General features: G+C 33.9%; 1 protein-coding gene across 1 annotated transcript; it reads right to left on the bottom strand.

Moving 5' to 3' along the window:
• Nucleotides 1–7,057: 7,057 nt before the first annotated feature.
• Nucleotides 7,058–11,813, bottom strand: LOC145085762 (putative sulfate transporter 3.4). The gene is made up of 13 exons (XM_079023542.1): nt 11,453–11,813; nt 11,279–11,327; nt 10,993–11,200; nt 10,598–10,769; nt 10,292–10,357; nt 10,069–10,182; nt 9,872–9,988; nt 9,552–9,678; nt 9,111–9,397; nt 8,785–8,975; nt 8,607–8,692; nt 7,590–7,666; nt 7,058–7,461 (listed from the first exon to the last, which is right to left on the bottom strand). Exons 1-13 carry the CDS (start codon nt 11,810–11,812, stop codon nt 7,318–7,320), a joined length of 1,998 nt encoding a protein of 665 aa, XP_078879668.1. The 5' UTR covers nt 11,813; the 3' UTR covers nt 7,058–7,317.
• Nucleotides 11,814–24,849: the final 13,036 nt, after the last annotated feature.

Below are 24,849 nucleotides of genomic sequence, written 5' to 3'. Positions count from 1 at the left end.
ACATAACACATATCTCATAGAGAAATAATCAGATCTATAAGATAGAAGAGAGTGAATACACATTCACACATAACACAACCAAATATATACACATAGCACATATTTTATATAAAATACTTCATATTATTGTATTTGGAAGAAAATAACTACACACTCACTTGATCAGAAGATGATCGGACAGCACTACGACTTGCAAAAGTAGTAATCCTCAGCAGATCTGGAAGATCTCTTCAAAAATCGAACTTCTCGCGGGCAGAGCTTCGGCTCGGGAACCGCACTTCTCGGGATCTTCGGGATCTCGGGACTTGCTTCGGGACTTGGGAATATTACCAAGGCTTCGGGGTACTTCTGGCACGCAAATCGATGCAAAACGGGAGAGAGAAGAGAGAAAATAGCAACCCTAAACGGCTGGCCCTTCAAATCTATTTATAGGGCAAATCTGGCCCTTGCCACGTCGTGGCAACCTTGTTCCACGTCGTGGGCTTGGTCGTCACTGCATGCGTCATCCCAAGTTGCATCTGGGGGCCTTCCGGAGGTGACAGGACACTTGTCACGTCGTGGCAACCTTGTTCCACGTCGTGGGCTCTGACAGATTTGGGGTTTCGCACCCCGAACTTCAGAAATTCATAACTTTCGCATACGAACTCCGTTTTCGACGTTCTTTATATCGCCGCGAAGGTGAGATTATGCTCTACAACTCTCGTTTAGACTCCATTGGCTAATTTTGACTTTATTTTTAATATATTATAAGTATATTACTTATATATTATCTTTAGTAGGCCGGGACAGGAAAACTCCGTTCGAAATTCATAACTCCTTCATCTGAACTCCGATTCCGTCTGTCTTTCCGTCGTTGCACTACTATCAATGAGATCTTCAATTCTCATTTAGATCACTAAGGATAGATATCTATCTACCTTAAATTCACTATCTACGTCGTGTTGGGTCGCGCTGGGTCGTGCCGGTTCTGTCGCGAAACTTCGACAGGTCATAACTTCTTCGTTATAACTCGGATTTCGGCATTCCTTATATCTCCGGAATCCTTGTTTCGACCACTACAACTTTATGAAAAGATATCGGGCTTATCTCACACTTTAATTTTGACGCTTATTTTTCTTCTTAATTAATCAAACCACACAATTAAGCAATTAAGCACAAAACACATAATACTCAAATAATACACTCTTATTATTTCAAAATGGGTTACAAAGGTTAACCTAGACTATTACATTGCTAAAAATGGCAAGCCCGGAAACACAGGCGTTACATGAATGCTCTCCACTTAAGGAGATTCTGGATACAAAACGAGCCATGATAGGTGATGCCATGCCACGGTACTTGGCTCACATAACTGTTGTAAAGTTCTTGTATATGTATTGTATGTACTAGTTGTATTGTATGTTATCCCTCTGTCTAGTATGTATGTATGTTCTCTCTGTTTCTCATAATAGTATGTTCTCTTGTATAATGTATAGTATATACTAGCTGTATTGTATGTTTTCTCTCTCTCTGTCTAGTATGTATGTATGTTCTCTCTGTATGTTATTGTTTGTTTCTCATCATAGTATGTGTTGACTCATGTATGAACTGAAGAATTTTATGTTTCATTGTTCTAGTAATAGTATTGGTAACTTCCTAAACTATACCTATTATAGTTTACTAGAAATGTTGTTTGAATGTATGAACATGATTGTATACCTTTGCTACCCAAAGGTATTGAACTGAATGAAGGAACTTTTATATGTATATACATATACATAATATGTAACTAAGATTCAAACTACCTTCCGACAAATGACCAATACCATAAGTCCACAACCAAACAAGGAACAGGAAGCAAGGCGAGCTATCAGTCCTAAGTCCTTTCAATCCTACTTATATAACTATATCTATATAGATATGCATTTGACAAAGTATAAGTTTAAAAGAGTTTGAATAAAAAGCATTTAACATGTAAAAGCATTTGATAACCATTGAAGTAGTTTTGTTTGATAAAACAGCTAATTGAATAGGAAATCCTTTGTTTGATAGGTATTAATCAAATGTTATTGATATAATAACTATAATGTTTCAACTTGTATCCCCCCCCCCCCCCCCCCGTAAAAGCATTTAAAATCATTTAAAGGATAGATTAAGTGGTATGAACTCATCTGTAGTGAGTGGTTTGGAAGAACGGATGTTATAGGATGCTAAGTGTCAAGTTAAGACTTGAGCACACACACGGATCCTATATAACATATAATAACACATATATGTATTCAATTAATCATTTAACAATTACTTAACCAAGTTAAGACATCCTAGGACATGGAAAACACTTTGATTCAAGTGCTAGAAGTACCAAGGGTTGCATCTAAGGGTTGTATAGCTACTTAAGGGAGTTTTCGGTTCAAGTGGTATGTTTCTTGGAGTTTTCGGTCCAAAGAGGTTTTCAATCCAAATGGTTCGCCGAAAACTCATGATCTTTGATTCATAAGGTGATTTCCAAGGGCTTTCAACAATTAATGAAGTGTTCTAGACTCAATACTAAGTATTAGGAAAGGCTTAAATTCATTTTGCACCCTTCATAAGGGTTTTCGGTCTAAGGAGATGCACTAGACCGAAAACACCTTTGTTCTTCTAAATCAAGTATCCTTACTAGATAACAAGTATAGGCGATAGATACTTACAATATGGAAGCAAAGGAGGGTGTTTTCGGCCCAAAACACTAGTGTGTGTTCTTGGTGAAATGAAGAACACTTGAAGATCTAAGAAAATGGAATGATTTCACGGATGAAATCATGTAAGATCAGTAGATAATGGAAGAGATCAACTAAACAAGGAAGGAAACACTTACAATCTTGAAGATCTTGACAAAAATTCGGATGATACTTAAGAGAGAATTGTTATTGACTTGGAAATGGAAAAAGAATGGTAAAAATGACTAAGTGTCATTTATATACCCTTTAGGGTTTTCGGTCCAAACACTATTTGGGCCGAAAACTCCTAACTCTTGGAGTTTTGTGACATAAATGTTGTACAATTAATCCTAAAGTATACTTTCTCTAATTATCTCTTTAAGTACTAGGCTTTAGAACACTTAAACTGACTCCAAATAGCTTAAAAATTAGCAAAAATAAATCTGATTTCTATTGAAGTGAATGGTTGTACAAGATGGAAATTTCGGGTTGTCACACTCTGGCTACCTTTCTTTGTTTTTCTTATATCAAGAACTAATTACACGTTTTTTTCATGCTCTAAACTAACCAGGAGAGTTACTGGAAACATAAAAAAAAGATTAAAACTTTATCATAATAAACATACACCCAATCTAGTTTGATTAAATAAAAACATAAAAATGCAGAGTGTAGACTTTGATCTTGTAACCAAAATCAAGGGTTTACCTTATTGTATGTTGAAATTGTATTGAGTGTTTAAATCTTCCAAAAATGACCATGGGTTAAAACATAGTAAACTCTAAACACATAACATTTCACCTGCACACAAACACAAATTGGGCAACATATCCTCATAAACAAATGTCGATTGGATACATTTATTATAAAACATTAAAAATAAAAGAAACAACTAAAAATTTATTTAGGACTAAATAGTAGGACACACATATGAAGATAATGGTTTGATTTGAAATATCAAAATGGAACAAAAAACACAAATTGTAATGATTGAAAAACATTAGATATCTAAACCCTTCGTCTGTTGAACATCATTGACAAAATGTAAATCAAATCTCAAAGGTAATCACACTTGATGTTCATTTCAATCCTTTTTCTTCTACAATAATTAGATCCAATAAAAATATAAGTTAACAACATTGTGTGATTATGATTGTAACAAAGAGGAAAGAAAAGAAATAGAAATATGAAAAACAAAAAAGAAAGAAAAGGATACAGTACCTAGATAGTGATCGAAGGAGACAGTACGATTTAGAGCGTAATTGAAAATTCAAATCAGGGCATTTGAGAGATTCATCATCCACTATAGGCTTCTTCTTTAAAGATTATATCCTGAAAAAAAAAAGATTTGAAACACATATAAAGCGATTCATCAATCGATGGGGATTTTCTAGATCACAAATATTAGGCGAGAGAATCATTTGGGGATGGGTGATTCGATGAACCAATAACGACAATATAGACAACAACGATTTGACGGTGGTCGAGATGTCGGTGAGTAGACGTGAAGGTTTCCGGTTAGGGAAGAAATAAGGAGGTTGCTGGTGGTGGTTTCCTTAACTGATGATGGAGATGGTTTCAATCGTTAGGACGATGGTTGATAAAGGTGATGAAGTTGGTCATAGCAGCGTTCGATTTAGGGCTTCAGGAGAGAAAATGAGAGAAATATGTTGAGAGAGGGTGAGCGCGCCTCAAGAGAGATGATAGAGTTGCAATTCTTGAAATAATTAGAAGAGAGATATAGGAGAACCATGACCAGAATAGAGAGATCTTTTTGCCTAGATATGAGGATTCAACTTATACTCCAAATTAAGGGGCTCAAAGTGAGGAATACTAATTCAAAGGCCTTTTAGCCTTTGACTTTTTTACTTTTGTTGACCATATAAGATTTCAATGCATAAACTCATTGTACAAATCGCATTATGGTCTTGTACGACTTAATTTCAGCGTTTGACCAAAGATGTTTTATAAGGTATAATAGATATGTTTTATTATATTGTATTATTGTGTATGGCCCAGTGTTGTATGGCTCATTCATAGCTAATCCATTGTACATTGTATATTTATTAGTGAAATGCAAATGAGTCCATCTAGAGAAAATATTCTCAGTATCATGGTATCAGGCCAAAAACTCTAGCAAGTCGTCCCCCCCCCCCCAAATCTCTCTTATCGTATTCACCTTGTGTGACCAACACTTCTTCTTTCTCATCTTCTCAATCATGTCCTCTCCAAGTGACAAAATATAAGGCTCCACAAACATAAATTCATATTGTACTTACCAAACTTAACATTACATATGCAATTCAACATGTCTGCTTATTCATGTACAATCTGAGGGAGCCTTACTTTGTGGATTTCAAACACATTCTTATATACAACCGTGCCACACTCGGTCATGGCCTACAGTTATATACATCTTTTTTCTTGTCGTCTAGTAGCCTACTCTAATGCAGATTATGTTGGATGTCCTTCCACCAAACGATCCACCTCCGACTACTGTGTTTTCCTCGGTGATAACCTTCTCTCTTGGTCCTCAAAGAGACAAGGTACTCTTTCTCGATCTAGTGTCGAATATGAATATCGTGGTGTTGTGAATGTTGTTGTCGAGACTTGTTGGCTTCGTAATCTATTACGTGGGCTTCTATATCCACCGCTTTCTGCTACTCTAGTTTATTGTGATAATGTGAGTGTTGTATACTTGTCTACCAATCTGGTTCAACATCAATGCACTAAACACATTGAGATCGACATTCACTTTGTGTGCGACAAGGCCGCCATGGGACAAATTCATGTTTTACATGCCCCGTCGTCATGTCCCGTCGTCATCTCAGTATGCCTACATCTTCACCAAAGGGCTACCCTCCTCCTTATTTCTCGATTTCAGATCCAGTCTTATCGTTCTCTCACAATCTCCCATTTCCGACTGTCGGGGAGGGAACCGGGGGGGGGGGGGGGAGGGGGGATTGTATAGTATATTTTATTCTATTGCATTCTTATGTGTGGTCCAGTGTTGTATTACCCATTACAAATGAGTCAATCGTGGAAAAATATTATCATTAACAATTTGTATTGGTCAGCATGTTAACGGAGGTGACAGATTTGAACAAATGTAAATAAATACCTGAATTGGGGCCGAATAAAATTTAGAATTAATTATGTTTGATTTTTTTTTTTGGTTCAAAATATTTCAAAATTTTGGGTTTCCATTCAAAATTACCAATTTCTTTTCAATCCAATGTTATTATTAGGTTTGTATGTTGGTATGTTTTGGAACTGACGACATTCTGGGTTGATTTTTTTAGAGTAAATTACACAAATGGTTCCTATGGTTTAGGGTAATTTGTACGTTTGATCCCTAACTTATTTTTTTAACTCGAAAGGTCCTTGTTATTTGTTTTTGTTACACGTTTGGTCCTTGTCTTACCTAAAAAAAACTATTTCGTTATTGATTTTTTAATTTATTTAAATAAACAAACCCTCAAACCAACCCCCTCATCTTACCTTACCTACCTCACCATTTTTCTCTATTTAAATATTAATCTTTTTAGGTAAGATAAGAACCAAACGCGTAACAAAAACAAACACTAGTGACCAAGCACGTAACAAAAACAAATAGTAGGGACTTTCTGAGTTAAAAAAGTAAGTTAGGGACCAAGCATGAAAATTACCCCAAACCATAAGGATATATATATATATATATATATATATATATATATATATATATATATATATATATATATATATATATATATATATATATATATATATCGTTTTAACATATTATCAATTTCAATTTTAATGTGAAAAAAGTTTGAAAGAATAAAAAAATCTTCCTATTCTAATAAATAAATAAGTTTATTCTCCTATTGACAAGTGTCATAATATTAGAAATTCTCATTAATATTATATGTCACATATCAACCTATTAATTCTCAATTTTAAATTTTAAATTTTAAATTTTCCACTCTCATTATATTAAATTAACTTTTGATAATTGATTCTTCATTTCAAATTTCAAATTTTAAATTTCACACTCTAAATACATTAAATTAATAACATTAAAATACAAAATAAAATAAACAAATATATATTATAAGGTGATATAATTTCATGTATTTATTTAAATCAACGGTTATAATTTTATATACTTAAAAAATATCTCTTAATTAATAAAGTATTTAAAATAATTGATTAATAATTTTAAGTTTTATTATGAAAATTTAATTAATTTTATAACCGTGGTTCTCACGGGTTATAAACTAGTGTTATATAAAAAACCAGTTTCTTAATAAATTAAGGATGAAGCAAAGAATTTTTTCTTTTTTTGTTTCGGCCCGGTCCAACCAAACCGTTGTTGAGATTTGCAGTATGGACTAATCAAGTTATCAAGAAATAAAAATCAAGGCATAAAGCCATGAACTACGGATCTTTAATTCAACTTCCCCATATGTATTATTACATGAGATGATTTTAATTAAGAGCGACAAAAAAAATGAGATAATGTATCGATTATTTTATATTTATTGTTTTGGCTTGAATCAATTTTTTCACAACTTATTTGTGATATCTACACGAACCATGTAATTTTAATTTTAATGGTAAACAAAACTAAACATTTAAGACTTCTTTTTACGGTTTAAATTCACAATTGAGTTTTCCACGACGACGAGACATGGGCCACGGCTTCACCAACAGTGATATACAATCCGTCCGACCCAAACGACTCCAAAGTGTTCGATTTGTGTAGCTTTTCCATCACGCTTCCTACTGGATTTGTCAACACAAACTATATTTCCAAATTAAACAATGGAATTTGTTATTTTTTTTGTTTGTATATATTATATTATATTATATACGGACAACAAGGCTCCACTAGGTTGTACAATACTACCCGATATAACAAATAAAACTAACCTGAAGTGATCGCTTTTCTAACATCCTTTTGAGCTCGTTCATCATGGCAAGGCCGCTTGTGTCCATGGCCGTTACAGCTTAAGAGGTTACATGCAATTCACATAGAGAAATTTATTGTTATTACAAAATAAGCAGAAAATTAAAACAAATAAGTCGGACAAAAACTTTGAGTATGTCATAAAATGAAAATGATTTGGTGTAAATACCATTCCAAAGCACACTAATTTTTAGAGCATATAAAAATGTGTTAGATCAGATTGGTAGAAGGTCAAAATTATATGAAATATTGTTACAACAACCTTGACTATGATAGGAATAATCCGGAAATTTGGAAGGGTTTTATCTAATTGTGGAAAGTTAAGTGTACAAGGAAAGTTACTAGTTTAGTCAAACTAGGAAGTTTTACTTGGTCAACAAGTCTTGGAATGTAACGTCTTTTTTGTTTGCCCATAAATAGTTGTAGTTGTTTTCGTTTTGATTATAAGAGAAAAGTTTAACTTTTAAGCAATCCTTTCTTCTCCTCCATATATCCATTTTTCATTATTTTGTTCCAACCCTTGTTTTACTTTCAAGCAAGTTGTTTGTTTTGTTCAAACCTACAGAGCATGATGTAAAGTGTAAACAATTTTTAACCATGTCGTTTGCTATTTTTTACTCGTTAGCCATAAGTATAACTCAGCCTTTTTTCGTATAAACCGGTTATATTCTAAAAATGTCCACTTTTAAGAGTCAAACTAAAAGAGTTGGATTGAACCATCAATTCTTATTTTGTCTATCTTTTTTAATTTGTTTGAGTTTAACAAACGTTAAATATGATTACAAAAACTATAAATAATTCAATAATCCAACTTTAACCGATTTTTGTAGGGTCTAACCTATTTTTTAACTAAATTTATTAGTTTTATGATTTTTTCCAGTAAACACATTAACTTAAATACATTATATAAACTTGGGGGACTTGTTTGTATATAAATTAGAATCGAAATCGGACACTTTGAGTCTTTGATGATAACATACCAGTCATGTCTATGATTACGCACTTTAGAGTACTGCCATTGTTTGCCGCAATCCAATCTTCCTCCTCCCTCAACCATCTCAATATCCTGCAACATTATTTTGGCGTTTCATATTTATTATTTATCTGTATATGTATATTACAAACATTGTGTTACATTTTAGATTTTATGTAACTAACCTTTCTTGTAGATACATCGAATTGGCAAAGTAGATTGGAGCCTCAACACTAAGTATAAAAAACGAAGGCACCCTTTGAGCTTCTCTATATCGATCAAGATCTTGATAGATTTGGGTGCCCGGAATATTTCCTAGGACACCTGTATTTGGTCGTGTCACGTGTAACAATATTTTAAATACCGAAACTCCCACCTAAAATAAACCCATAAAAACCATTATTAGAAAAAAGAAAAATATTTTGAAAATCTAATGTTATTCTTCCAACAGACTGAATTGAAACTCTCGTAAGAGACTGATTGTTTTATTGAAGAAAATTGGAAAGATTACCGCGACTGCAAGGCCAACAGGGACTGAGACGAATAGAACACCTAAGAAGGACGATAAGCATGCTACAAAATCGAGTTTATCAACTTTCCAAAGACGAAATGCACTTTGATAATCGATTAGTCCAATCACAGCAGTGACAATGATTGCAGCCAATATTAGATCTGGGGTGTATCTAAAGAGGGGCATCAAGAACAAGAGTGTTACAAGTACTGTTAATGCCATTATAATGTTGGACATCGCTGTTTGCCCCCCTGCATTTTCATTCACAGCTGATCGGGAAAACGACCCTACAAATTGGAATCTGTCAATGGGATTGAAATATGAAGAAATTTGAATCTAGTAGGAACAGGAATTGGAATGTAGTTGAATTCCATTCCTGTGTTGTTTTCAGGAAATGGAATTGAATTGGATTCCATTTCATATTCAATTCTTAAATCGAACCTGTAGTGACGTAACAAGAGGAGCAAGAACCGGCCATGTTCATAAGTCCGATCGCTATCATTTCTTTGTTTCCATCGACTTGGTAGTTCTTCAAAGACGCGAACGTTCTTCCAACTGCAATCCCTTCCTACAAATTAAAATGAACATAATGAATCGATCATGGATTCATTCCAATTGATGTACAGTACAACTCGACAATGCATCAAGTAGGATTCCAATTTCGGAGTAGAAACTATCAAATTAACGCATTCGTGGCATAGGTTCGATTGATTTATTTATATCAAGTCGTTTTTAGGGTTGAAATTGTATAGAAAACCTACTGTAAGGGATAATAGGCCAGTAACAGCGCCGGTTTTGACTGCAACAGCTAGAAATTCTCCATGAAAATAGAGCATGTCTAACGAGGATGGATTCAAACCCTTCTTTAACTGACCAATCTGTAAAGAAACTTAAAAGTTATGGAGCTCCATGTTAAAATGTAAACTACAGGTACTAATTTTGTAAAATATAAGCTTACAGTTGCAATGTTATGAAGCTTTGATTTGAAAAGAGCGACTATAAGAGTCGACAAAATAACTAATGTCAATGGAGCTGCTGCTGATATCCAAAAGAGCTTTGGTTTTCGCAATCCCTGCATTGATCAAAAGAATTTAGAAACAGAGTATAAAAATTTGGGTTAAAATGCAAAAACAGGGTATTCTTATTGTAACATTATATTTTTATTTAATTGTATTACTTACAATTTGCCTTGTAGTCAGTAAACATGCCAAAAAGCTAAACCCCATCATAATAGCATGCCAAGACCACTGCATAAATAATTAAATATCGAGAAATTATATATAAAACTGAATTAAAATCCCAAAAAATATCATAAACAAGTCCAATCACTTAAAATAATCAATAAACCTCTGAATATTTGTCATTGGGTTGCATCAATAAACATACGTAAACATATGTGTCTTTGTATATATGGGTTTTGAGATCCTCTAGAAATATAACTCCATGAAATTGATATAACAAACAATTAATGATTATTTACTGGTTACCTCGTCTCTTCGCTCGATAACAGACGACAAAACGGGAATAATTTGCATTTTGCTAGTGAAATTGACAATACCAAGTAGCCCCTTGAGTTGTTGCATGGAGACAATGACAGCTGCCCCAGCCATGAAACCAACAAGTGTCGCCTTCGATAAAAAATCGATTAAAAAACCCAACCTGTAGATTAAGATATATCCATTACTCAATTCACTGGAATTCGATAACATATATGTAATATGTGCGTATTGGTTTGATTTTGCGTTTACTTAGTGAATAGTGATCACTGATCAGATGCAAAATCATAATCATAATCTGATCGTTTATTGTTTAAAGAGACGATGAATTGTTGCATCGTATCGTATTTGTATGTATGATGGATGAGTCAATACATTAATGGTACCTGAGAAAGCCAAGAGAAGCTTGAAAGAGGCCAGCGAAGAAAGTAGCAGTGAAAGCCAACTTAAGGTAGAGAACTGGGTTTAAGGTGTAAGAAACGGCGTCGTTCAACATTGTTCCCATCACCAATGAAGCTATGGAAACCGGCCCGACCGCTAGATGTTTAGAACTCCCAAGTACAGCATATATCAATGGCGGCACAAAGCTTGAATCTGATCATATTTCCATATTTAAGTAGTAAGTAATTGTATTTATATACACTATTTCAAAAAAAAATTATAGAAACTTACAGAGGCCAATTACAGGAGGCAGATTTGCAAGCTTTGCATAACTTATTCCCTGCAAACCAATTTGAAAAGCAAAATCAACTCATTTAGTAATTCTGAAGATGATGATGATGGATGATGAATGCGGAATGTATCAATCTATCATGCATGTATATGTATATATAGTGTATGCTATACCTGAGGTATGGCAAGGCTGGCAATTGTGAGACCAGAAACGACGTCTGAGCGGAAGAGGGTTAGATTATAATTAGGTGCCCACTGAAAGATTGGGAAGACGAAGTGAAGAGCGAAGAGGATTTTGTTTAAGCGTGTTTGGTTTTTTAATCCGTGGAGTGGATCGTCAGGGAAGAAAATCTCCGAGAGTTTGTGCCGGAGTTTCTGAAAAGTAGTTTTCTGCGGCGGTAGACAAACGCCGTGTAGCTCCTGTGGCTGTGTCCCCATTTTTTCCGACGGAACTAATATAGAAATGGTGGTGGTTTCTGGCTGAGCATGACCCGGACCCGAATTGTCCTCCACTCTGTCTATGTTTAAACCCATTTTTTATATCTATTAATGGAATTGCAATTCGGGTTTAAATAAGGTGTACAAGAAGAAGGATATGATTGGAAATTGTATTGGGAACCCAGGGGCAATATAGAGATTATACTTGCTTATGGTTTGGTTTCATTTTTTGAATCTCTATGGCGGATTAAAATCGGTCGAAATGTATAAATGTTTACAACTTTTGAATGGACGATTTGATTAATATTATCTTTTACTTTTTAAAAGTTTTAGTAATTTTCATAAAGTTTTGCTAGCAAAATATGTCAAATTAATCATACCGTTTAAATATATATTACCACCGTTTGAACTATTTTATGAAACAAATTAGATCATCATTTTTATAATGACCTTCGTAATCATATTAATACATTATCTATTTATTAAATTAAAAAATAAGCATAAAAAGTATTGGATGTAAAGCCGATCCAAACTAATATTTCTAATTTATAGAATCTTGTAAAGTTTCCATTTTTGTTCATTGATATGGAATTTAATGGCCTTGTTGCATATCCATTTGTTTGGGCTTTTTAATTGTCCACAACTCCTCATAGACTGGTGTCATCATCCCCCATTCAGATTTTGGTTTGTACAATAAGTTTCCAAAAGGAATTTATGCTTCCTGTCAACGGTTCTATGTATCCAAAAGAATATTATGGGGCCAAATTTTGATTCAACTCAAAAGGTCAAATATAAGTTAATTATTAACTAAATATATTACAATATGGCAGGGTATCCAACCGACAGAAATGTATGTTTGGCAAAACTAATAGGTAGTTAAGAGCTGTTAGTTGAAAACAGGTATTTTTAGTTTTTATTTGAGCCAAGTATTTGGTAAAAATAGTTCCAACATCTTATGCATTTTGCACTTTTGAAGCCTCTTTTCATCATTAACTCTTTCAACGAATTTTATCAACAAACTCTGAGCCCACATACATGATAATGAAGCCCACGAATTCTTTAATGTTAACCCAATAATAAAAACTAACCACAAGCGATATTTTAACTATATTATAAAGCATATTATATAATTTTTAAATTTAAGAGGTACAAATTTTAAATCTTGATGTATAAATTACCAAAGCACAGATAAACAACCAATCTTTACCATAAATAAATGAAGTGGAATAAAGAAAATTATCATTGAATTTAATCGGGACAAAAAAAACTATATGCCATTATTTAGGGTTTTTTATTTAATTCAAAATTTGAAATGAATCTCCTTATACATTACTTCATTATTAATCTTCTTCACTTATTGTTAGGCATGTCAAACCCAACAAATAATAGGGGTACATCAGACTACAAATACATTGTTTTAATGTAGTAAAATAGTAGTACAAAACAAGCTGGGTCAAACCACAGAGACACGAGATAAAATTTTATACCTCTTTGCGCAAGGTACTTTGGTTAAAAATGGAGCTTTGTTTGCAAAAGTAAAATAATAAAATAACAATCTACTTTAAAAGCATGCACAAAATGAGATAAACTTGTAAACAATTTAATTGAATGGTTCTAATTCTAGTTCTTAATGTTGTTGTTCAACTTGATTATGATTTGATGTGATTCATGATTGCTATTCTAAGTTGGTACTGAAAGATATTAACACGCTCTAATACATCTCGCTTGTCAAATTATCTAACAAAAAACGCTCTTTGACTAGACCTAGTTTACTAATTCAATATAAACACACTCTTAGATTGTATTGAAAAACTGCATTAAGTTTTGTACAAGCTTCCCAACAATGTTTATTTCTTCTCATACGCTCGGAAGTGTGAAAAACATGTGATATATATTTTACAATAAGAAAACTTATTGTTTGTTACTAATTATTAACTTAATAGAACAAGCAGGTGTCCTAAAGTTAATTAACTACACAAAAATTCAATTCATAAAAAGTGGCCAATCAAACACAAATCAAATTCAAGGATTCTAGGTTAAACAAAAACATAATCACTAGAATAGAATCACAAATCAAACATCTAATCGTATGCTTCAAGTCAAGTAATCAACATGTTTTGAACAAGAACTAGAAATTAGGGTTTGTATGAGCACATAGGATGTCTTATGACCAAAACCCATCAGTGGTATCAGAGCCAAGCTTGGTTTCAATTGTATTGATGCATTGTATAACTGGAAAATTCGTTTTTTGGGTTTCTGGAGGCTGGACTCGCCGAGTCCATAGCTGAACTCGCCGAGTCCAGGCTTGACTCGACGAGTCAACTCGTCAGATGGAGGGTTTCTCGGGTTTTCTTGCTGTTTTTGCTTATGGATTGTTACCTTATCATGTTAGATCAATATTAATCCGATTATATGATATATTTGACTATAATTCTGATCTAATTGAAGATATTTATTAATTAATAAGATAATTGTTTCCTTATGTGATAATTGATTAATTATTTTGAGTAAATTGATAAATTGTTTTGCAAGAAATCATTAAATAAATCAAATATGGATAATTATGTGATTAAATGTTAAGTTGAATTATTTGTTATTTGATCCTTGTTGTTATGAAAAGTTTCATATTTTGCCCTTTAGGTTTTATAGTTTAAATTTGAACCCAAAAGTTTTGTTGTTTTGAAATTTAAATAGTTGAAACCATAATGTTTTGAAAAAGGTTTCAAAACTTGCCCTCAATTTTTGGAATTTAAATTTTGATTAAATGGTTTAATTTTGATGTATATTTAAATTCTAAACCCTAATGTGTTGAAATGTTTCAAAACTTGCCCTCAAGTTTTGGAATTTAAAAGTTGATTAAAAGTTTAATTAGGAATGTTAAATTCTAAAGCTCTAGTATAGTTTTGAAAAAGTTCAAATCACACCCTTATGGTTTTATTAATTAATTAAGGTGTATAATTAAAAGAGGTTTAATAAATCCATAAAAGTTTAGGTTTACAATTTAATTGAATTAAAAGTATAATTGTTAAATTTGACCACCTAATATTTTAAAAGTGTAAAATACACCCTATACTATATATAACATTAAAAGTATAACATTATATATATGTATGAGTAAAAGTCGGTCTTACCGTTAGTAGGCCTCATTCACGAAGCTGGTCTATAATGGATGTTTAAGGAAATTGCCTATAAAATGGCGATTGAATGGGTATCCACTCTTACCCACCGCACTCTTGACTAGTGGAGGGTCGTTAGCCGAACGGGTAGGATAGGACTAATCCTTCCATTATAAGTAGAATTCAAGTATAAAAGTAACTAAATGTTTTCATAAAATTCCCAATCTTAGTTACTTAGGCAAAAGTGAATTGATGCAATTCCATGAAATTACACTTTGTGCCCTTGCAAAGACGTTAGTGGAGCGTGTGTGGTTTACTGGCACACTAAATGGTTCTAAGCAAAGGTAGCAAAGGGTGACTCAATGTTTGTCATAGTTCGGTGGAGCGTGTGTGGTTTACCGGCACATCGAATAGATGACTGTAACATGTGAGGGCACCATGTAAGTTTGCATGGTTATTCACACCCGCTTTGTGATCCTTGGCATCCCAGTCACAAACAAGAGGGGCATATCGAGATTTAAACATGACATTGAATGTTCAATGAATCTCAAAGGATCTAGGAGTTTTCATAGATTTAAAACTTAAATTTCTTTTTCGTTTTTCGTGGTGGAAATTAGTGAATCGTCATTCACTTACCTTCAAATGTTTTGCAATTTGGGTTACGGCATCCCTCTCCTGAGTTGTAGAATATTGTGTTGGGTCCTAGCCTTAGTATTTCATTTGGGTGATTTACTAAGGACTCTATCAATCAACTAACTTGAATTTGTTTTCTCCCGTTTTGTAGATGTCAAAGTTCGACAACTATGGTCTTCCCAAATCCCGTGGAACAAGCATTCCACATGAAGATGATATTCCACGATTCGATCGAGGAACAAGAAATAATGCTTCACTTCCTCCTCCTCCTCCAATTATTCTCCCTAACCCACAAGATTGTAAAATTGAAAGGTTCAATATCACTCAAGCCCTTTTGGCAAGTAAACATAGAGAAGGAAAGTCGGTGTGTGCACACGTCCTACGGATGAAGTCGCACATTGATAGACTAAGAATGTTGGGATCCGTTGTCTGTGAGGAAATAGTTGTTGATTGGGTTCTTCAGTCACTTCCCAACTCGTATAGTGAGTTCGTAAGAGAGTACTATATGATGAATCACGACGTGACCCTTATAGATCTCACCTACATGCTTATTGCTGCTGAATCAGTAATGGTTTGGCACAATAGAAAAGCAAAGTTGATTGGTGAATCTGCCTTCAAGACCTCTATGAATATAGACAATGGAAATGAAAGACATGCAATGATCGAAAAGTTTGATCATAAGAGAAAGGCGATGTCTAAAGTAGTTCCATGTGTTGTTCCAAAAGAGTCAATTTGCTTTTATTGCCAAGAGAAGGGGCATTGGAGACGAAGTTGCCCTAATTACCTAAGAGATCTAAGAGATGGGAGAGTTAGAACGTATGGCTCTAATTTAGATAAGAATCCACTATCTAACTCCGTTAAGTTCCTATTCATTGATTCTTAATACATGATGTAATAAGATTGCATTTGAGTGTTTTGCAGGATCGGTGAAAAGAAAGGAAGCTTGTTGAGAGAGAGCAAGATGAATCTAATCACCAAGAGATGGATCTCGATCGCATGGACTTGAAGATTAGATTTTGAGCTTAAATAGTTATGATAGAGTTGTTAGAAATTTTCCTTTTACATAGTTTTCAATGGATTGTAAGGACAAATTTTTCCACTGCTTTTATAAATAAAATTAATTTTGTTTGACTTATTTATTTATTTGTTTTTTTCCTTGCAATGAAATCGTTATGAAAATTGATGTTTGCATATTTCTACAACGAATGGATATGATTCTTAGTCATGTTATTTATGGAGATGTCAGGAATTTACCAAATAGGGAGAGTTTCTTATCGCCCAAGTTTCAATTGGACAGAAACTTGGAATCATGCAACTTGGTTGCACGATGAATGAGAAATTTCATATTTGGAAATTAGACTAATTCATTGACAAAGTATCAAATGAAGGACTAGGAGATAGAGTACACAAAGGTGTGTGTTGATCAAGTCCACCATAAGAGTAACAAAGATATTCGTCATGATTTACTAAAGGTTTAGTAAATATGATTATACTTACAAGATTAAGTGTAATTCTGAATTGATTAAATGGTTTAGATCAATAGCAGAACGAATAAGAAGAATCAAGTAGGCAGAAAGATAAAAGTTTCTCCATTCTAAGAAGATGGGAGAGTACCTTTTATGCTTTATGATAGGTCTTAATGATTAAGAACCATATCTCAATTGATCCTCTAAGTGAGTCTTAGTACAATTGTATGTCTAAGAAGAGGAATCAAGGATTGAAGAAATGGTTAAATCAAGAAGTCAATCATACTTCGTCCCAATAACAAGTCTTAAAGTTAAGATTATGACAATGAGTGAGAAGTATTAAAGGTTTATAACATTCATCAAATGTGAAAAGTTGTGATGTCTTGAATAAGACAAAGACCGACTAGGACCAATTTATGAAGTGTTTTGATAAAAGCTACACTAACTCTTGAATGTTTGTTTGTCAAGAAATGTTTATTGACAAGAGAATCTTATATGTCAAGGAGTCAGTGGGAGTCTTAATGGTCTTGAAAGGTTTCAAGAACAAATCAAATAAACCTTATCGATCATCACTAGCACACGAGTTGAGGTTTACAACTTATCGTGATGACATTATTTCTGTGTCAATCCAATCGAGTTAATTATGCATGTGAGTTCTATGAATTCTCATTTTGAACGCATAAAAGGCACAACACCTTAATCAATGAAAGGTACATTGATAGGAAAGGGTGAGCTGCTTAACTACTTGGAAGACATGGTGGGCAGCTTGCTACCATAAGGCAAGAAATCAAGATTAAGAAAGTTCGGTCCATATGAGTTTGAATTTGTCGTAGACTTTAGTTTTAACAAATTCACATGGATAGGAACACATACACCGCTCAAATCTAAGTGTCATAAGATTTTCTCCTTCATGAAAATGATTGTGAGGAAATGCTTTCACTAAGAGAGATTTTAAGAAGATAGTGATTGTAAAATTGCATTCTCGAATTCAATTATGGTTACGGTATCCCTTTCCATAATTTGAATTGTGAGGTTTGGCCATTAGTCTTAATTGTTTAGGCACACATATGAACTATCGAAGGCAAAGATGTATAAGTTCAAAAAAAAAACCTTGATAAAATATTATCAAAGCACTAAGTATGAGAAACATGAACTTAAGAAATTCAATAAGCATTGTTTTTCTGAAAGTTAAGATGTTTATGAATACATGTCGAAGCTAGTGGGAGCATAAGTGTTATGTTTTATAATAATCATGATAGTGGGAGCATAAATGTTATGATTGTATGATTATTAAGGCACGTATTGCAAGTTGGCAATATTAATTATAGAAAACAAGAGTCATACTTTGCAAAGTTGTAAGAGTTAAAAGGTTGTTTTTCTATAATTAAGGGAGAGAATATTATGCTTCATTTCAAATCTAAAGGCTTAGGTTGTGGAATGTTAATTAAATTTAGTCAAAGGTACATAGTGTGTTCTTAAAATTTCGATTATGATTACGACATTCCTCTTCACAATTCGAATTTTGAGAACACAGCAAATAAAACATTATGCGTCGTGTCCCATACGCTTCGAGTATAGGATCGATTGCAAATGATTTAATGTTTGACCATTCTAAAATTTTCCAAATGTCGAGCGCATTTAGAGGGAAAAGGGACTAGAATCGATTTTGACTGAAATAATTAAACAACTATCAAAGGACAATCCAAAGTTCGACGAGGATTGGTTGCTTGTGAGTCGTTGGAAGCATGGTATTGAATGGACCATATCGACATTATTATGAATAGATAAGATTCTATTAAGAATGAGTTGTCATATGGAAAATATGGAAGCGTGTCCATATTGGGAATTGAATATTGAGAAATCTATGACTAGATTAGAAACTTTTATGCAAAAGGATGTTCAAAGAATGTACTTTAAGTGAGAGACATCACGTCTATGGAATTGTCTTGTAACAATCTCCAATAGAGGACTTTGTAATATCATTGGCGATAGTCTTTGTGACTTTGGTGCAGTGACATTACGAAAGGATAGTTGCATAGAATGTTAGAATCTAGCATATTCTATAAGTAGCAAGAATTTGATATTCTTTCACTAATGGAAAAAAGGATTTGGAGTTGTGAAATGAGAAAGATTGGAAATGTGTTCAATTTGATCTATTTCACAAAGTAAGAACCATAGGTAAACATTGTGTGCATGCTAGGAGCATGGGACAAGTGTAATAATTCAAGTAAGAAGTTGATTACCCGAAACGACAAATAATGAGTAATCAATATGGTGATAAATAAAAGGTGTTTTATTTATGCTCAAAGGGTTGAGGCCATATGGGATTAGTATTATTCTTGTGTTTCACATTTGCATGTTTTGACTTCCAGAATAATTGAGTTTATTAAGAATAAATCGAATTATTCAAACGGGCCACATTCGTTCATATGATGGAAGTAGATATGAATGAAGACTGTCGTGAATTGGTGTGTGGATTGTCTAAATAGCATTAGACATAAGCAAATGTTTGCTGCAAGGTTCATGAGTGCTTATGAATATGAATTTGAGCATTGGATTAAACCCACGCTCACTTGGATCACTCCATGAATTGTATCACGAGTGATTGGTGAGACGATAACATCTTATATTCTTGAAACCGAGATGTGTGAGTTGTATCTTGCAATTCGGTTGCACATTGATAATATGTAAACACACTAGTAACTTGGTGTTATAAAACATATTGTTGTGTGTGATTCGGTGAGTAAGTGCAAGCAAGCATTGTATCAAAGTTTATCCGTTCCTTTTATCCAAGGTAGGATAAAAGCGATATCTTTTGGTCCCCTCGATGATTTAGTGATGAAAAACGTAAATGCTCGGCCGGGCTAGGGCTAATTTGATTTGTTCATTAATTAGTCAGTCGTCATAAATCCGGAATCGAGATATAGTACAAAGAGAATGATTTGAAATCATATCGCATATGATATCTAGAATGGAGGAATATATGATCCCTTATCTAAGGACACGCGTATCTGATAGGATCAGAGTTGACAGCGGCTTTGGAAAGCTACGATTGCAGATCAGGATCTGAAGTCATACGCAGAATAGTTGTTAGACTTATCCAAGTGGGAGACTATTGGATTAGTGTCTAAGTCCATAACTATTTTGGTATGTACTTGACCCGATGGTGCATGGTCATTTTGGGTTGCCTTCACCAAAGCAACTTGATAGGATGAATTATGGAGAGAAAGGATTAAATATGATTTATTAATATATTATGAGAATAATATATTAAAGGAGAAATCATATTGTTTAATTAATATTAGTCTATAATTAATTAGTAATTAGTTTTGTGACTAAAAGAGATTAATTAAACTTAAGGGACTGGAATTGTAATTATAAGATAATTGCAATTTGGGCCATGGATTGCCTTTTATTATAAGGTGGACGAATTCTATGGGGGAAGCCCATATGAAATCGTCCAAGGCCTTATGGAAAGGGCTCCATGGGTTGCTTAGGGCTTAAGTAACCAAATTAGGGTTTCCTTGTTAGATAACCCTAATAGCCTCACTATATATAGAACCCTTAAGGCTCAAAAACGTGGGGAACTTCTCTTCTAGGGTTAGAACACGTTTTGGGCAGCCTCCATCCTCTCTCCTCTTCATCCTCTTGCTTATGGTGTTTGTGAGCCATTAGAGGAGTGACACTTGTGACTCTAAGCCTTCCAAAGTCAATTCAAGGAGGAATTGGGATTGTTATTGCTACATAACAATCAAGGTAACATTATGAACCTATTCTAATATCTAATATGATTACGTGTATGCTAGAATTAGGGTTTATAGTCTTGGATAACATGCATGTACAATAGAGAAACCTAGATCCAAGCATTAGGGTTTGTATGAGCACATAGGATGTCTTATGACCAAAACCCATCAATCCTTGATGAGCCAAGTATGTTATGAAGTAATCTATCACTACTAGAAAAACAGCCTTTTACGACGCTCATTGCGCGTCGTAAAACGCTCAGACGACGCGCAAATGCGCGTCAAGGAAGGCCCTGTCATAAAGAGAGACGACGTGCTTTTGCGCGTCGTCTATAGACGACGCGCATTTACGACCCGCAATTACGACACGCAATGCGTATCAAGGAAGGCCCTGTCATAAAGGAAGACGACACGCATTCGCGTGTCGTAACCTTACGACGCGCGTGTTAATGACACGCAATGCGTATCAAGAAAGCCCCTGTCAAGAAATGTCATGTCATAAATGAAGATGACACACATTTTTGCGTATCATAATTTTATATGTTTAAAAAAAAATTATTTATAGATTTATTAATTTTCAAATTAAATTTTTATTTAATGTCTCTTAATAAATAAAATATCATATACAAAAATACAATCCATTGCACAAAATATAATGTCATACAAATAATCGTTCCATGGAAAGATAAAACAAATCAATAAAAGTTGTAACGGAAATTTACAAACTAATTAGATACAAGAAATATGAAAAACTTGAAATCTCTAAGATTAATAATTTTAACAGAAGCTTCACATGAGATACATACAGTTGGACCAGTAAGCAAGGATGTTCCCGAATCCACAATAGCAGCAGAAGAACATGTACACGATATCTTTTGCAAGAAGGTGCCGGTCCAAAACTACTGTTGAAGGTTGCCATGATAGCTGTTAAGATTTAAGCATAACAAGAAACCAATCAGTGACTATAATAAGCTAGAAAACAAGCAACTAATAAACAAAATAAGCAACTAATTAAGTCAAACTATGACTATGTATTGTTCATACAAGAAAAAGAAGGAAAAAAATGTTGATTTATTGTTGTTCATACAACACTCTCCAGACAACACTTAATTGAAGAAAAGAATAAGGCTAAAATTACAAAGAAAAAGAATTCAGGAAGAAGACAAGTTTGAAAGCATACATAATAACGTTTAGCCAAGCAAGTGTGATCTACTTGTAAAGTTGAAAACGCAAAATTCTGAGTAAATGACCTAAATACCCTCAGAATCATAAATCATAATAACAAGTAACAGACCTTGTAGGAGGCAATGCAGAGGTCTGGCCAGATGGGTTTACCTGGCAAAAATGTTGGAGCACCAGGGAAATTCTGACCACCATCTTATCATTCAACCAAGCTAAGAGAAAGCTATCAACCCCTACCATATATATATATATATATATATATATATATATATATATATATATATATATATATATATATATATATATATATTTAAAAATTAATTGAAAAACTTGTAGTGTTTCTGTTTCATCATGTATTAAAATAGCATGAACGGTTGTACCTCTCCATCAGGTGAGAAGCTCAAAACAGAAATTGTTGTATTCCCATGCATATAATATTAACCAACAACTATAACACATGCATATAGTATTACAAATTACAACATTACCCCTTTCAAAAGCGAATGTGCTTCACTTGACAAGAATCCTGGAAGCTTTATCTTGTCCTTCACTATTTTCTCCTGAATCTTCTGTCTGTTTCCACCTCTAAACGAAGGCTGCAAAGATACAATGTCGAACAAAATTACATTATTACCCTCACGCTAAAAGTAATGGGAATTTAATAGTGATTTATTAAAAGTAATTAAGGGTGACAGCACACCAACCATTCCAGAAAGCATTTCATACATTAAAATTCCAACACTCCACCAGTCAGCGGCCTTATCATGGCCCCTCCCTTGTACAATTTCAGGTGTCATACCTTATATTTAGTAAGGAATCGAATATGGGATATGGGAAACATACCTTATATTTAGTAAGGAATGGAATATGGGAAATCATTTCAAAATCTTCAGTGTCTGCAGCCATCACTACAAATTCAGAAAACCCCTATTCAGGTCACTTGTAACTGTTTAAAAAAATAGAAGTTAGAACCAACATTAAGAACAAAATATCAAAAATAAATATCAAAACAAGTCAGAATAATATTCACAAAGTTGATAAACTTTGGTTAAGAAAAAGAACAAGAAACATAGCCAATTTAGTTAGGCATTGAAACTAACCTGAATAATATCAAGCATTATGCAACTCTGGGAAAAGATAAGAACTTTATGGCCTTCCGGAATAAGATTACCCTGTAATTGAATAAAAAAATCACATTGTAAATTTGTACCTGATGTTATGAAACACACATTCAACTGATTAAGATTTTCACTGCTGTTATGAAAAATCTACATTTGTACCTGATGTTATGAAAAATCACATTGTACATTTGGATGACCTAGAAGCAAAAGTTTTCACTTTATGCAGAACCATGAACTATATAACAGTGTATGGCATAACCAAGAGAAACTTTATGCTGCAAATCCTTCAAGGATGGTTGGCAACAATCATCTTTCGTCTCATTATCAGACCGACTTCCAGCAGCAGCAGCTGGCAAGGAGCTCATTGATTTCTTCTAATAACGGGCATTGGAGTGAAGGTGAGAATGGAAATAATGATATGAGACTACTGTGACCAAGGGTATGATTGTCATTTTCTAACACAACATACCATTTTTTGTTTTCACCTCGAATTAATTTTCACAAAAAAAAAAACATATAAGGTTTTCTCAAGTATCAACTATAAAAAATAAAAACCAATTTCCACTAATCTCGATTGATGTTACTGCTATTCAGATGAAAGAAGAAGAGGAGAGAAGTAAAATAGAGAAGGGAAAAGAAGGAGCTACTGTGGATCTTATGCAAGTGCTTCTTGCAAAAACTAAAGAAGTTAAGGAACAAAATAATGGGTTTGTTGATGTGGTGAAGAAAACCAAAGGAAATAATGGAAATTTTTTTCAAAAGAAGCTACAGGGGGGAAAAACAGTTTTCGAGTCAGGGGCATCAAGGGAATGTCTCGAAAAATGAAGGTTCAGGGGTTTTTGCTGGAAACCGCAAGCAGGGGTAAAAAGGTAATTATCCGAAAATTGGAAATTCTGGGGCTTCTGCTGGAATTCGCTATCAAGGGTATAATGGGAATAATCAGGAAAATTTGGAATTTAGTTTTGATAGAGGTGGGAAGACAGGAGGTAAAAATGGGCAGGGGTATTATGGGAATATTCAGGCAATGAAAGGAAAGTCTAATGATTCAAAGATTGAACAGGGGCAAAGTTGGAAAAGTAACAAGGTTATGGGAAAGAACAAGGATGGGGGTGATGTTTCGAAAGTCAAAGGGTTTGTGGGGAATAATTCTATGAGTCGGCCTGACCAGGAAGCTAAAAAAATCAGAAGCATGGGTGAATTTTAATGGTAGCAGGCAGGGCTATATTCCGAAATCTGGGGCTCGATTTCAAAATCGATATTATGGCTTGCTTTTAAAATCGATTTCATTAATTTTATATAAGAAGGGTACAGATGACCTAATTTTATATAAGAACTCTAGAACTGATATGTACCTTTCTCTTTGATAATTTCTTTTAAGATGACTATTGTTTAGGGCTATCAACAACACCGTCATCTCCGCTACCATAGTGTAATAAACAAAGCACCATTGAAGGCCCTTCATCATCTTCCGCTGCCATTACTTCCTTGAGTGAAAATTTCGAACTCGATGGGAGAGGAAATGAGTCGCCAATAAGAAATCTGAAATCATAAAATCAGATGGGAAGAAATATGTGAAAAGAGTTGAAGTCGTTTGAGATACCGATGTAAATCCTTAGAAATCTCAATCGAGAAGAGAATGGAGAGCCGCTTCTTTTTTTGGCGCTGAGTCGTTTCACCATCGGTCGATCACCACGGAAACAGGAGAACTGGAAGCTTAAAATAAAATAAAACCCTACACATATTTGTACTCTTCAATCGTCGGATCTAGGGCAGAAGTAGATGGATGATGGGAAGTAGAGCAGATGTGAAAATAACCCCCAATCGCTAGTAGGCTCTGGAATCGTTAGCTTGTGAAAATTTTGTGAGGAAGTG

Source organism: Lactuca serriola, chromosome 1 (assembly GCF_051521515.1).
Source record: "Lactuca serriola cultivar US96UC23 chromosome 1, Lser_US96UC23_V15, whole genome shotgun sequence".
NCBI lineage: Eukaryota > Viridiplantae > Streptophyta > Magnoliopsida > Asterales > Asteraceae > Lactuca > Lactuca serriola.
The sequence above is the reverse complement of the archived record's forward strand: the minus strand, read 5'-3'. Positions and strand labels throughout refer to the sequence as shown.

Excerpts from the sequence above, each read along its gene's own strand:
- LOC145085762 (XM_079023542.1), bottom strand. The coding sequence starts at position 11,812 with ATGGGTTTAAACATAGACAGAGTGGAGGACAATTCGGGTCCGGGTCAT. Across the intron at positions 11,201-11,278 it reads GCCTCCTGTAATTGGCCTCT|ATTCAAGCTTTGTGCCGCCA; the intron begins GTAAGTTTCTAT and ends AAATATGATCAG. Across the intron at positions 7,667-8,606 it reads CGTAATCATAGACATGACTG|CTGTAACGGCCATGGACACA; the intron begins GTATGTTATCAT and ends TAACCTCTTAAG.